The sequence below is a fragment of the Mytilus edulis genome, chromosome 4 (assembly GCF_963676685.1).
Source record: "Mytilus edulis chromosome 4, xbMytEdul2.2, whole genome shotgun sequence".
Lineage (NCBI taxonomy): Eukaryota > Metazoa > Mollusca > Bivalvia > Mytilida > Mytilidae > Mytilus > Mytilus edulis.
Window position 1 is genome coordinate 71,598,796 of NC_092347.1, and position 15,426 is coordinate 71,614,221.

At 32.1% G+C, this 15,426-nt stretch overlaps 1 protein-coding gene across 3 annotated transcripts in view; it reads left to right on the plus strand.

Annotated features, from left to right (window-relative positions):
• LOC139520403 (Kv channel-interacting protein 4-like) overlaps positions 1–15,426 on the plus strand; it is a 210,436-nt gene that overhangs the window by 59,410 nt on the left and 135,600 nt on the right. The window contains exon 1 of one of the 3 annotated variants that reach the window (XM_071312997.1): positions 8,169–8,285. The exons of the other annotated variants lie outside the window; for them this stretch is intronic. Coding sequence (XP_071169098.1) covers positions 8,279–8,285 — 7 coding nt within the window. The 5' untranslated portion in view covers positions 8,169–8,278. Of the gene's footprint in view, positions 1–8,168; positions 8,286–15,426 lie in introns of those variants that run through there. 3 annotated transcript variants of the gene reach the window in all.

Genomic DNA, 15,426 nt, shown 5'->3' on the forward strand with positions numbered 1-15,426 from the left:
TCCCCATTCCATTTTCAATTTTACTATAAGCTTTTTAATTTTGTGCCATGTATATAAATAGGACAGTTTTGACAAGGAAATTGTTAGTTATTTGTTTGACTTTTTCTCACAATTTAAATTTGTGTTGCGTAGATATACATTTTTCTATCATAAACATATATATACATTCGGGGTGCTGAAACTGATAGGACATCCTTTATATATATAAAAGAAGATCCATTAATCTTTTCTTTAATCATTGATGATGTATTGGTCTGTAGTATGCGTGTTACCAGATATTAGTGCTTAATTGTCTTTTGAGATCATTCCAACACAAATATTTATCTTCATCTGTAAGTAAAATTAGAATAATTCAAAATTTGATTACAACCAGAAAGTTGCAACTCCATAAGTACTTAGCTACAGATAGCAGATTAAAGAAATTTTCAAAGCTAGCATGTTCAAGCGAAAGCAATGTTGTCCAGGAATTACATGTTCGTATTGGTGTACAAGTTCGAAACGATGAAAAAGGGTGCATACATAGCCAAGTCTTGTCAGAATGAGTACATAATATACCCCTTGTTAGAAGAGTACAACGCACTCTCCATTTTTAGGAATCTTTGTAATCACTTTTTAGGGTCAATGGGGAGGCAACATAATTTCTGTCCATCTCTTCTTGTGGTCTCAAAACTTTCCGCATTTCACTTAGGTTAAATAAATCCTCTTTAAAAACCTAAAAAAACACTTTTTGTGTAAATTTCTATCATCGCGAATATGTATGAAATATGTGTCACAGGACGTTAAAAACACACATTAGTGGAGCATTTCAACCTTAATTGTGGTCACACTTTATACTCTAGTAAGGCGAAGTTTGTTTTCTTTATACTTTCGCTTATTTGAACAATTTTCCCTTTATTTATTTCCATGGATTTTCTTCCGTAATTCATAGGTATTGGTTTTATTTATTTTAGAAGGCCGAAAATTAAGGTGTTCTACATTCTCTTCATTTGGACTGTGATAGAAAACTGTAATTGACAATCGTACCTAATCTGCTTATTTTATTAGTGTTTAATTATATTTTTAGCATCTTTTTCATTTTTTGTTACATTTCTAAATATTTGGTAAAATAACGACTTGTTTGTCTTATTTATCTAAACACTCAATAGGAAGAAATTTCAAAAACAACCTATAGTATTATCGTTTGCATTGTTTAACATTTGCCATTTCGAGGCCTTTTATAGCTGACTATGTGGTATAGACTTTGCTCATTATTGAAGGCCGTACGGTGACAATAGATGTTAATTTCTGTGTCATTTGGTCTCTTGTGAATACTGTTGTCTCAATGGCAATCACACCACATTTTTTATATTATAAGTTATATCCACAGTGGAAGCTTATAATAATTGTATTACATATACACATTGATGCATTTGCTTCTTGTAAAACTTGCAATGTATTGATAAAGTTACATTCACTATGATTTCTTAGGCTGAATAAAATTTTGATTTATGGATATTTGTTATAATCGTGTTCAAAACATTATTTATTATTTTTATAGTTTAAATTCTATTTGTTTTATTAATTTTTCGATTCTATTACTATGGCCATGAAATCTTAAATGGTTCATACATTTTTTATTCTGAATGTCCTGGAGAGATTTATTTTTATTGTACAACTATATCATTTAGTGAAGTAAAAAATGAAAAGAACGCGTTATAAATTTAATACATCCGAAGCGCTTATGTGGATTTACTTTCATCAAGAAAAACTAAAGCAAATCATTTGAAAGCCAATGATGTATAAGAATTATGCGAAACATTTGAAGAGATATATGACCTAAAGTACAGAAAAACAGTCAAATTCATCTGACTTTTATTCAGCGAGGAGTCGCGAAAGATTTTCTAGCGGGCGGTCGCGGGACCAACGACCAGCAATGAACACGGGCAAAAATATCTCTCATCTGGCAAATTTGTTTACGTTAGAGAATTTTAATAACGGTCAACATAGGGAGTCGAATACTTAGTTTCTTTAAAATTTCCAAAAATGACATGATTTATATTTACTTGAAAAAAAAACTTAGGTAGTAGGGGGACATTATGTTTTCTGGTCTGTGCATCCGTTCGTCTGTTCGTCCGTTCGTCTGTTCGTCCGTTCGTCCGTCCGTCCGTCTGTCCCGCTTCAGGTTAAAGTTTTTGGTCAAGGTAGTTTTTGATGAAGTTGAAGTCCAATCGACTTCAAATTTGGTATACATGTTCCCTATGATATGATCTTTCTAATTTTAATGCCAAATTAGAGTTTTTACCCCAATGTCACGGTCCACTGAACATGGAAAATGATAGTGCGAGTGGGGCATTCGTGTACTGGGGACACATTCTTGTTTAAATTGAAAAAGGGAAACAAAGGATTTTAAATAATAAAAAAAAAACATGCAACCAATAAAAAGCATGGACAGGTTGCTTGGTTTTAAATCAATAAATGTTACAATACTGTTAAGTGTTTTATGGATTAAAAAAATGTTGTGTCTGTCATCGAGGCGTGTTTTTTTTTATGAATATCAACCTCTCAATTATTGGACGAAGTGAGAAAAATCAGGACAAGTCTCCGTCAGCATTTTTACTGGTTGTTACAACCGCAATTTTGTTCTGTAACATGTTAATCTTGATAATTTGTGTAGCTCATTAGATGGGGAATGTACAAATAATTTATCATTTTACGTGCACAACAGTTTTTTCAGAGTGATAATTATTGATAGAAATGACCGGCACAGTCAGACATCGTATATCGTATATTTACTGTTCCATAGTTGCGTCGACAGCAAAACCGAACCATCATGCTATTTACGTATTATTCGACTTGCAGAATTACCCCATATTTTCTCGTCATTTATCTAATTTGCTCTTGGAAATGTTCTTTTGTATCGATTTTTTGCTTTACGTCTTCTGTTATGGTATATTTTTTCGCTTATCAGTAACTTTTTCATTTTTAACAAAACTTGAAGTACATTATTGTCCCTTTAAGTAGTTAAAGAAGGGGGCATATGGCGTCTGAAAACATTGCATGTAAAAAGCACGATAAGCCGTTTGATAAAGTAAGTTTTAAATTGCAACTCTACGTATTGAAGAGATGCCCATGCAGATTTTACTGACCAGATTGCATTCCCTCATGTCCATTATCCGAATAATGGTTTATCATTTTATGGTTATCTGTATATGTATAAATCATAATTATAGATTATAAATATCGTTTTCAAACCATTTACAATATGTAATGAGCTATCCCCGAATGTGTATAAAAGGGAACATAGTGAAATACATATCTTGACTCGTTAACAGGGCATTTTTCCCCATATATTTATAAAAGTCAATTTAAACAAAATTCTCCCAGGAGAGGGATTAATTTCAAACTGACAGATTTCTGTTTAAAGCTAAAGAAGCTATGAGACGAAAAGCGTCAATCGGAATTCAGCCCGTATACCAAGGGTATAGGGGATAAATTTTATCTTGTCATCTCAAGGTTGAATTATGTAAATAATTGATGCTTTGGTTTGTGTTGGTCGTTCAACTCCTGAACTCCAGTAGGGCCGTTATGCTGCGTTTCTCCAATGATCTTGTTTTAGGTATGTGAACCTTATACTATAGATCGATCAGAAAGCGCAATTTTTCACGCGGCAACCATTATTTAATTGGTTCGCTGTCACTTTTCTGTTTTCAATCATTTGCTTAACTCGTTTAACAACAGTAATTCGATGGACAATTACGACACTGTGGGAAAATACAAGGCACACTAAAACATTCATCAGATAGTTTATTTCTATAACTTTTCCTCGATCTCTTAAGTTTGCAAGCGTCTTTTTATGTTATTTCTTTATTTTAACATCTGACTTACAGATATTTCTTCTAAATGCATATTTGAAGGACTTGCATTTATCATTTTACTGATAAACTTCATTCAATAACACACTTATTTGGGTATCAATAACACACTTATTTGGGTATCAATAAAACACTTATTTGGGTATCAATAACACACTTATTTGGGTTTCAATAACACACGTATTTGGGTATCAATAACACACTTATTTGGGTATATTCTTTTTGCTTTAAAATATTGAATCCTTATCATCATCACCCTTATTTCCATTATCAAAAGAGAAAACAAATTAACTATTTGTTGATAACAGGATAAGTATACGATAGCCGATTGATAAAATAAGTTGACTTAAAAGGTACTAGAACAAACACGAACAAACGTATGTTCAGATCACTGCAAATGAACAAAGGAAAGACAAAAGCATAATTCTAGGTACAAAATGAACCAGCAGAGAATCAAGTGAGTGAATTTGTAAAATCTGTCTATTTTCGTAATTTTTTCGACTGTCTTTTATTAGTCAAAGTCACACAAAATGTCAGCCTCATGAAAAACAATGTTTTTCTTAAAAGTTGCATTTGACCCAACTCTTCTTACTTCACTATTGGCACCCGTCGTGTCGCTAATAAAAAACAAACTGACTTTAATGAAATCATTAAATTGCACCACCTGTCTAGTCTAAGAGGTTAAATTCACCTTTATTTTTTTAAGCTTTAAATTCACTTTCTGTAGCCATAATTTATAATAGTCCAGTCGATTTGTGAAACAATTGTTCAGATTGCGGTAAAAGCATCAAACTTTGCAGAGTTTAAGTTAAGGTCATAGCATGGAAGTATTATATTGACAATATAATACTTCCATGGTCATAGTAAACATTTATAGCTATGGACCAAGTTCAGAAAATCAAAACGGCTGGGCTATATGGGTTCCCTTCTGTACATCGCTGCAGCAAGCGTATGAGTCTTGCGCTAAATTAATTAAATGTGAATGTGAAAAGTTAACGGGTAGCAGAGTACGATGCAAATGTGTAAAGGCAGTATTAATTTGTACTATTCTGTGTAAACGGGGAGGACGACATGATAGGATACAATAGACGGAAACACCCATTGTGTTGTTTAACAAAATGGACAACTCATTCATTGTGTGAATTTTTAACGTCATTTGAGAACAATTGGGCAGATAATTTACGTATGACATTACTTGCATGATATGATACTCATAATGTCTGCCATGGAGGTTTTCAAAAGATGTTTTCAGATAAATCATAGCAAACAATTGATCTATTTTCATCGAATTATAAATTTAGAGATTTACCTATTTTGGCTTATTTTTTTTATTTTTTTATTTTTTCAAGATTGCCGCCATTCAATATGGGTAATATTTTCATTTTTATTTTCTAAAAGGCAACTGATAAAAGCAAAGTCACTCTTTTCGCCAGGTTTCTTGTCAATATATTTACTTATATAATTTTCATGAATTTTAAAGTATTTTATAGAAATCAAACGTCTGTCATTTGATAAATGGCCGCCTTTCTCGACATTTTTTACTTTCGAAGTGGGTCCATAGCTGAAAAGGAGTTCCAAGACCTTTACTACTATAATGCTAAATTTCACGCTTTTACCACAATGTGAGCAATTTGCTAAGTTTCTGCACAAATCGACTGGAATATAAATAGTACTTTCATTGTACATTGTGATTTACAAGGGTTAAATAATTCCTAACCTAAATATATATACATTGTATATAGTTTAACTTGTTTAAACGAAATCACTACGGGACTGACGATTTTGACTGGATTAAAAAGAATATCGACTTCCACAGGTTAAATAAGTAAACCTCAATTTTGTTTACCGGCAAAGTTTTGATATACAGGTTTCCTGGTTATCCAGTATTTGGTTTAGATCGGTCTCCATATTATGTAGGGCTTGGTTTAAACATGTTTCCTGGTTATGTATAGGGTTCGAGTCAAAATTTCCCTGGATATGTGAGGCTTATTTTTTAACTGGCATTTTTCCTGGTTTTACAGGCTTGGGTTTAAACAGGTTTACAGGTAACGTAGTACTTTGTTTAGACAGGTCTCCATATTATGTAGCTAAGGGTTTGGTGAAGACAGGTTTCCCGATTATGACGGATTTTGTTTAGTCAGAGTTCGAAATTCTGTAAAATATAGTTAAGACTGGTTCCAAAGTTATGTATCATATGGTTTAAACAGGTTTCCCGGTTACGTCGGATTTGGTTCAGATAGGTTTCCATGTTATGCCGAGTTTGGTTAAGACAGGTTTCCATGTTACAAATGGATGGTTTAGACAGGTTTCCATGTTATGACGGGTTTGGTTAAGACAGATTTCCAGGTAATGCAGTAAAGTTATGGCATGAACAGTCCTATTGTATCAGTCCTTTATATTCAGAGCAAGATAAAGTGATTGGGCAGCTTTACTATATAATTACTTAAACTTACAATGAAAATTCACTGTCATTACAAACCAATGCAGGAATTAGAGTCTGAAATAACTAAATGAACTCTTTTTCAAACCAACTGTCTTGAAAAGTTTTTTCCAACTATGATGAATATTCCACTGCATTTGTTAAAACGAGTCTTAATGGACGTGACTAAACTCTATTATAAGGTACTGTGGGAACAATTGTTTATTACTGTATTTGATAAAGATTTTAAAGATGGAGGGTTGAGATCTAAATAAAATAAGTTTAACTTCATCATATTTTCGTATGCATGCCTGTCCTAGTTCTGCAACCTCGTCGGTTTTGTAGTGTTTCCCATGTTTTCATTATTTAGAGAAATGTCTTTAGTCAACTTTTATAAACTTTTGACATTTTAGACCTGATACGGATTGAAGATTCTATGCTGGCCACTAGATGTCTTTTGGTTATACATGTCGGTTTGTTGTTGTCCAATTCGCATGTGCACTAGATATTTTATTCAGCAGTCTTCAAAATTCTGTTTTGGTCTTGTATTTCTAAATACACTGACTAAAGAATCCGATTAAAACTCAAGCATTCTTTGCCGAATCTCAAACTGTTTTGTTTAGACTGATTTATCAATTTAACCGATTTCTACCGTGTAATCGACTGATTATAACTGGGCTCAACCTATTGTTATATTTTTATATGGCAGAAATTTACTTGAAAATAAAATGCATAATTCATACAACCTTCAGTCACGTACAAAGTCGTCGAATAGTTTAACAACCGATTTACAGCGATATATAGCTCATATACTTTATATGAAATCATCTGTTAAAGATCATGTTCTTGACCGTTGAGTTGATTTGTCATTTTATTGGTTTCCCTTTGGCGCTTTATTTTGCAAACCTATTAATGTTCTGATTTAATTCCTACAATCCTGAACATTTGGCATTTCTACATTATTTACTACTTATTTAGAATAACGGTTTGACACAACTTCTTGTCCTGAATATGCATGAAATATTTGTCACTGAACGTTATACAAAAAACCTTCAACCAGTCAACCGATTCCATACTAGCGAAGTGTCTTTCAGGGAAAACGGTAGTATTTAATTTCCCCAGCATTAGGTTGGCCTTTTTTGTACCCAAGACAGGTGAAGGAAGTCAAATTAGGAGCGCTGTGATTGGATGTAAGGGTACAATATATTTTTTATTTATCTATGAATAACTGCAGTGTGTATATTTACAATGTAAATTTTAAAACCTATTGAAATATTTTCTAGAGAATTATTCGAAAAGCCTTGCAAAATTTCATAAATTTGGTGCAAAATGACGGTGGGCATGGATAACATAAACAAGCTCCGTTGGAAGTTGGTCATGATACTATTTGGCTTTAATTTTTAAAACAGAGTAATAGAGTACTAACACAACATATAACTGTTTTATCCAGGTTTTTATCTTAAAAAGTGGTAAATTTAGAAAATGTTAACATTGTCGCCCATGGCAGAATAAATAGTACCGTTTTCCCTTCACCACGTATGTAAATATATCATGGTAGCTCATTATAAACCACAAATTACTGCAGAGTCTATAAACAATAAATTCTTTTGTTTTTACGATGATAATTGTGTTTACTTAATAAGCAAAACTAATTTAAAACAGAGTAATGGTAGCATAGTTCGACATCATATTGCTGTGTTCGACTATTGTTCAAGATGAATTATGTTATGGATAACTTATTTTTATTAGCATTCTAAGACACACAACAAGTGCTTCTTGGCATTGAACAAGATATCATAAATGTTAGTATATAATGGCTTACGCTTAGATTAGTACCCTATTAGTTATTGTATTGGCGACATGATACGTACCATTTTAAGTGTATTTTTTAAACAAAGCAAACGTGAGGATGCACAGAAATAAATCCATTTTGAACTAAAACTAAGTGCTAATATTTCATAATTTGGCTTACTTTTACTTGTTATAAGGATTAATCCATAAAACAGAAATGTCAGGTAGGACCTATTACAATCTAGTCTATGATACATGAATACACCAGAAATCAATTATTGATTCAAGCAAGTTTTTGTATAGATAGTATTTATATTTTAAGCAACAAAACAAAGCCACATTTGCAATTTCAGAACATTTTCAATCCACTAATTCACGTGGAAGTAGATACATGTTTGTAGTTGAGCAGCTTTAATTTTCGTGTCTTAATTGCATTGTTTAATGAAGTTACGCGATGGTTGAACTTGTGCAATGTTACTTATAGCATAAATCAATGAAGCAAGTCATTTGAATCTTCAAAATAGGAGTAATTAGAGAAGAATAAGATATGGATTGGATACAAATATATTTAAACTGATAATAAGACCCCCACCCATTTAAAAATTGCACCACACGACTGTCAACAAGGTAAAAGACACATGCACGTACCCATAATGCACAGGAATTCGGTACACTAAAGATACTTTATAAAGGTATTTTATGGTTTCATTTAAGTCAGCAATATACAAAAAAAACATACTAAGACAGAAACTAACAATAAAACATTTACATTTAATACGCTTTAAGCACGTACATGTATGTAAGTCGAACTCTCCACTTAACTAAGGAGTGATATGATATAATAAAATATATATAATGGATCACGCTTTCGTAGACGAAGATATCAATCAGTCCACCTCGGTATGGATTAAATGTAAAATAACCATTATCATTCTAGATAGATTATTGCTCTTCGCAATGTCCATGTTTCCCGTTTTAATGTGTCCCCTGCTCATATCTGATTAGAGCAATAACCGTGCCATCTTTGGCAACCGACTGACCCATGTACGTTTTTGATACAAATGTACATACAGTTTGTATTTAATCAGTCTTGAGGTTGCATTGACATTGGCGTTTTGCATTTGACATATATAGCTTTTAAATATGTTTCAGTGCTTTTTGTTGTTTTGCCAAATGATCATTCTTGATTTTGAGCTGTCTTTTGGAAGGTCTCCTTTTTTATGTTTTTAATGTCATCGTTCTTGAATAATATTCATTAGCGGCTGTATCCATTAGTTATTTATTCTTAAATGCATGTACAAAGAAACGAAGCAATGTAATTTAAATTTATTGTAAAAAATCAGTCATATTATAGTGCCTAACAAGATTTTGTGAGGTAGACGAAATTGAATTTAAAACGTTCGTATTGACTTTTGATGTGCAGAAATAGGCAGATCGGACATATTTTGACTTTAGTTACTTACTTCTTAAGTTTGGGATTAATTGTAATCAACATATTCCAATGAGACTGAAAAATGCTTTTTTTTATTATGATAAATAATAATTTTACCTGCCGTAGTCGTGCGTAAAATATATTTCGGTATTTCTCTTACGAAAATGACTTGTTTAATGGAACAAAACGTATTATTTGTAAACTTGCTCTTTACTCTTCACAATAGGCTTTTAAAAAATAACCTTTCAACTGTATATTCCGAAAATTTTGTGAAAATCGAATAAGTGGCAATTCTTACCTTTCATACCTTAACTTTCATTGATAAAACACAATATTGACTCGTCCAGTGTCCAGTTTGAAGGTCATTTTAGTTACCGTACACATTCATGCACGTTCTAATTAATCAAGTCATGTATGAAAAGCATAAACAAGTTTGAAGGTAAACTAATAACAACTTAATCCAATCAAATTGCCTACGATTCAATAACAATGACCAGTCCACATCATCAAAATGTATAGGGGTAAACTGGGTAGGGAGAAAATGTCAGATATATTAAGTTCATTTTTTTGCAATAACGAGTAAAAATTTGTTAACCAATAGATTTGTTATAATTTCATAAACATGTCGTTATGTATTGGTATAGTTTTTGGATCTTTCATTAGCGTATTTAAGGCTGTAGAAAGTTTGGCCTTCAAAAGTCAACATAATCATTGACTTTATAAAGAAAATTCGCCTTTTTAAAACATTGAATGTTTCACAAATAATACGCGACAACAAAGCAAAATCATTTCTTAAAACACTGCAAAAAAAATAATTCTGATTGATGCAGTGGTATTGTCATAAATTGCACTGGAGTGAACAGTGGTACATCAAACGTCGAATTCCCTCACACAATGTTATCACACACTTTTTTTTTTTTTTTTTTTATAATAGTGTGTGTGTTTTCTTTATTCTATCTGCATGGATAATTCAGAATTGACGTTGAAGTTCCTTGTATATTTAATCGTCTATATACAATCAAATGGTTTTGCGTGTGGTTGACAATTAAGTTCCTTGTAATATTATGTCGCATTTTGATTTTCCGTAAAAAATAAATTTAAGAAATTTACCAAAATTGAAACAAACGAACGTTAAAAAGTATAGAGAATTTTTGTACTTTTTTGCGAAAAATTTATTTTAAAATGCTCAATCAAGTTGAATTCCAAATATTATTGCACAGAACTTAGCAATATAGTACAAAACGTTTACTCGTTACAACGAAGACACACTCTGTAAAGTGTACAGATCGAAAAACGTGAAACATGAAATATCCGTATATCAAATTGTTATTTTCTAAAATAACATTGAAACTTTCAAAAACTATTTGTCTAATTATGTTGATATATCAATTTAATTAAACATATAATATGAGCTAGTTGATTGTAATCTGAGATCGGACAACTGAAGGTAGAGTAATCAGGATTCAGTTTGTTCAAGAATCCCATGAAAATAATTTTGATTAAGAAATAAAATAATTATTGCGTGGTGTCACTTTTTATGTGTCAATGGAATTCAAAGTAAAGATGCGCAATTTGTTGCTTTTCTCGTGATTTGTCAGTCTCGAATCTCTGTTTATTACTATGCTGACAAGCGACGTAACATGCATTTGAAAACGAAGGGGGGAAAAGGGTGATAATTTATCCTTTAGTTAATTTGACCAGGTTGAAATGACCAAAATATGTGTAGCAAGCAATTTGATAAATTATTTATCATTGGTATGAGGCACTGATGGACCAAATCTTTAGTGATTTAAAGCAGTGCATTAGTTTATGCTACTACATGTAGTTCTGTCAGTCAAACAAAATGTATATCACAACTCGTTGCGGTACAGGTCGTTCTCCATATTTTACCATTTTAGACAAATCTGTGTTTATTACATTGTTTACTAGGAATGATGACTTCGTATGATGACACTTAAATATATAGTATGCTTATTTCTGCTTTTAACAATTTATTAACAAAAACACGATTGCGTCTACTTATTAAAAGTGTTATGACATAATTTCACACATTGCATTGGTTAAATAAATGACAATGCTAGCTGATTTAAGTTCGAACCACTTAATTTGTCAGAGGTATATATATTGCCATCATGCTTCTTTTGTGGCATGCTTGTTGAGTAAAAAAAAATACTTGCACATTAAATCCATTGGAAGATGCCCGCGAAATCGCGGGACAATTGGGCAAGTGCATAACAAAGGGGGATGGGTCCGGACGTCGGGTACCTGTGTTTACACATAAAAAAGGGAGGGGATCACTTCGCCACGTTTAAAGGCCAAGTTAACACTGATTTCATTTTTGGACAGTTCTGCACCTGAGTAAAAAAGGTGGATGTCATTTAATTTAGCAAAATGATGCCATTGCAATATAATTAGGATCTTTATAGTCCTAACAGTCATATTTTCTATCCTTTCTTTTTGTTTTGAAAAATGATTGTTTTAAAAACAAATTTAGGAAGAGCAAAACTGTTACTGTATACGTCATATTACAAATTTTTCAAACTTTGTATGATTTCAGAGGAGTTGCAGCTCAATGAAATCGGTCTCTTCCTTTAGTAGTATAGATTTGTATACAGCTGATCACAACCTAACTTTTCTTTGTCAAATTCTTGATAACTAAGGTATTGATGGTGTCCACCGATATCTTCATTAGTTGTCATTGATATCATAATTGTATTAAGTCTTGCTGGTCAACACATGATTCAATTTTCAGGAAGACTTCACAATAGTTTTGTAAGTAATTTATATCTTTAATCTTACTTATATCTTTTTTATAAAGTAATTATTGCAAGCTATTGAAGACTCCTCAACATGCCTTTTCCTTTTAATATTCAAACGAAAGTTACAAGGTATACACGAAGCAATAATTGATGAGCAGGTCTTGAATACCCATTCTTTCTGTATCTTCCTTATTAGATATATTCTCCTGTCCTGGATATACTCCCCATTCTTTTCACCTCTAGACGCCCGAATCAAGAAGTTATGCAGAAGACTTCATAAGTACGATTTTCTCGAGTCTAATTCGTTTTGCTTGAATTCAGCAAATAGAATATTTAAACTATTGAAGTTAAAAGCTAAATTAAATATGAAGTTGAAGAACGAATTTATAATCATTGATAATGTAACTAAGTTTGTGTTTTATGATTCTTGTCTCTTCATAACTAATCTGTTTTTAAAAGTTAGCCTCTAAAGGAGGGGGGAATAATATAATGATAGGTATTATTTGATGTTTTTTTTTTATTTGGGGAAACTTCTTAAATAAAAAAAAACAACTTGTGAAGGTATTAGAAATATTCAGTTCCATACTACAGTTAAATGATACCGCAGAATATGCGAATATTTGAATAAACCGAATATTTTTTTATAATGTCTTCAGCCTTTAAAAAAAATGGAAGTATTAGGATTACTACATACAACTTTGACAAAAACTCCGTCTATTTGTAATTATACAATGTATCAGAAAAAAAAGATTTTTTATCCGGTTCAATGTAGAAATCTCAATAAAATCATGCTTTGTTTACCATCGGTAATTAATTTGTTATTCCAATGATAATTAACATTGATTAATCCGAAGGAACCAATCAATAATGATTGTTCTTCAATGGATTTACATGATCTGTTTAATTGATGTGACATCCAAGAGTCATGTGTCTATCGATGCTAAGCATTGTTTTATCTTCCACTGCATTTACAACAGAAGAACTGCACATTTATCTTGCAGTATATCTAATAATAGCCAGATAATCAGCTGATAAAAGTCAATAAAACAGGCAGAATTCGATAAATGTGTTTTCAGTCGTTTCTTGTACAAACTTGATCTTGAGAAAGATGACACTACTGACACAAATATAAACAATCCTTAGACTTTGGAGTAAAAGACAATAAATATCAATAAAGAGAGTTAGGCAATATATTATTTCAACGCGTCTTATCTGTTTATAATATGACACATGAATGTCTGCTACTACCTCCGTGGATATGGTCAGCGTTGCTATTCTAAGTAATAGATTTGAAAGAATGTCATGTCAAATACCTGTGCATTATTGTATTTATTTTGTTCCTTCTGAAATATGTTGCATTAATATAACTGTCGATTTTTTTAAAAATATATTGCACATAACTCGCGGGAGCTCTCATTGGCCATACTGACAAGTTGTCCTATAAACGTGACATACGTGTGTACCCTGTTACGTTTTTTGCATGAACCCCCTGAGGGGTTCATGCTTATATATTGGCGAGTTCTGGATGTATCTATGGGCCACTCGATATCTCTCGGCCGGAAGTCAGAATAAATTTCTCGGAACGTCTCGAAAGTTTTCGGTCATTTATACAGGTCTTTAAAACAGGTTGTTATCTACGTCTTTGGTATGGTCCCTTGATGGCCCTTGACGACGCAATTATATTTGTTTTAAAACGACCACTGTACACTGTGTGTATCTGGGTCAATTATAACGTGGTATTGTATGTTGTCTCGATAACATGTGAACTAATTATGTTTGAAGATTTAACAACGGGATACTGAGTGTGTATTTCATCATAGACTTACGGGAGAGAAGATTCTGGTTAAAATATTAATATTAGATCGGAAAACATAGAAAAATAATATTCTTATCAAAAGTATTTAATTCAATCGGAATTCATTCACATTATAGATCACATTTCAAAAGCAGACTATCGGTTTGCGTTCTCAAAAATTCCGGATAAAATGTCAATGAATCCGGAGTCTAAACATTTAATGTAGGCCGTTTAACATTCGAATTCAACTATTACATTAAGATATGTGATGATGCAAATGCGTATTCTTTTCCTGGGTATCAGTGAGATGCTTTCTATTTACTATTTCGTGCGCTAAGATACTACTTACATGCAATACTATTAAATTCACTCGTGACAGCTTAATATTTTCGTTTATGTTATCTAAATTCGGACACGGCAGATAGAGCTTCACATGTGACTTTCAAGCAAGGTCATAATTTCTAACGGTATTCTGACCTCGAGTTGTTTCTCTTTTGTTTCTTTTTTGAGACACTGTCCTATTATAAACTTTGACCTTTTCGAAAAGCTAAGGATTGTCTACCCCAGAAATAGATTCCTTAACTTTGTAATGTATTTAGCCTTTTTACTTTTTTCATTCGAGCGTCACTGATGCTTTTTTGTATCTACTGAACTCGTGTCTGGCGTACATCACTTTAATTCTGGTATCTTTTTATATCTACATACCTTTTTATATAAATTGGTTATTTGAAAGTGTGTACAGGTATTCATAAACTTCTGAATTAAGAAATTCTTCGGCAAAACTAAGTTTCCCTGTAGAATGTTTGAATTGATTTAAGTAAAATCAGGAAATCCTTAAAATTTGAGATGTTTTATGAGACCAAAATAAGTCTCTTCATAAGAGGTCCCCAATCAATTGCATGCCACAGGTTTCACCGCATACAACATCTACCATGAGTACAGACAGCTTCAAATACAAGTTGAGAATATATAGGCATTCATGTAGGAAACAAAATATAAAGATATGATAGATAAAATAAATGCATCCAGAATTCCACATTGTAAAGCAAACTGAGTAGGTTTATGCAATTTGCATAAGACTTAAAGTCATCCGGTTAGTAGAAATTAGGATTTTCTAAAGGGTTATAATCGGAAAAATTATGACCATTCCCAAGTATGAATAAAATAATCGAGCTTTCAAATAACTATTCAAATAGAAGCTGTAAATATATACTTTCAACTGGCTTCTTATATTCACAGTCAATTATTTCAATTCAAAAGCGAACACAAATTCAGCAACAATCTTTTGGTGACCCGGCAGTCAGCGGTCTTAGGTTCATGTATTGTTTTTCTTTTTTTAAAGAAAGCAACTTGTTTTTAATCTCATTGGAAATCAAACT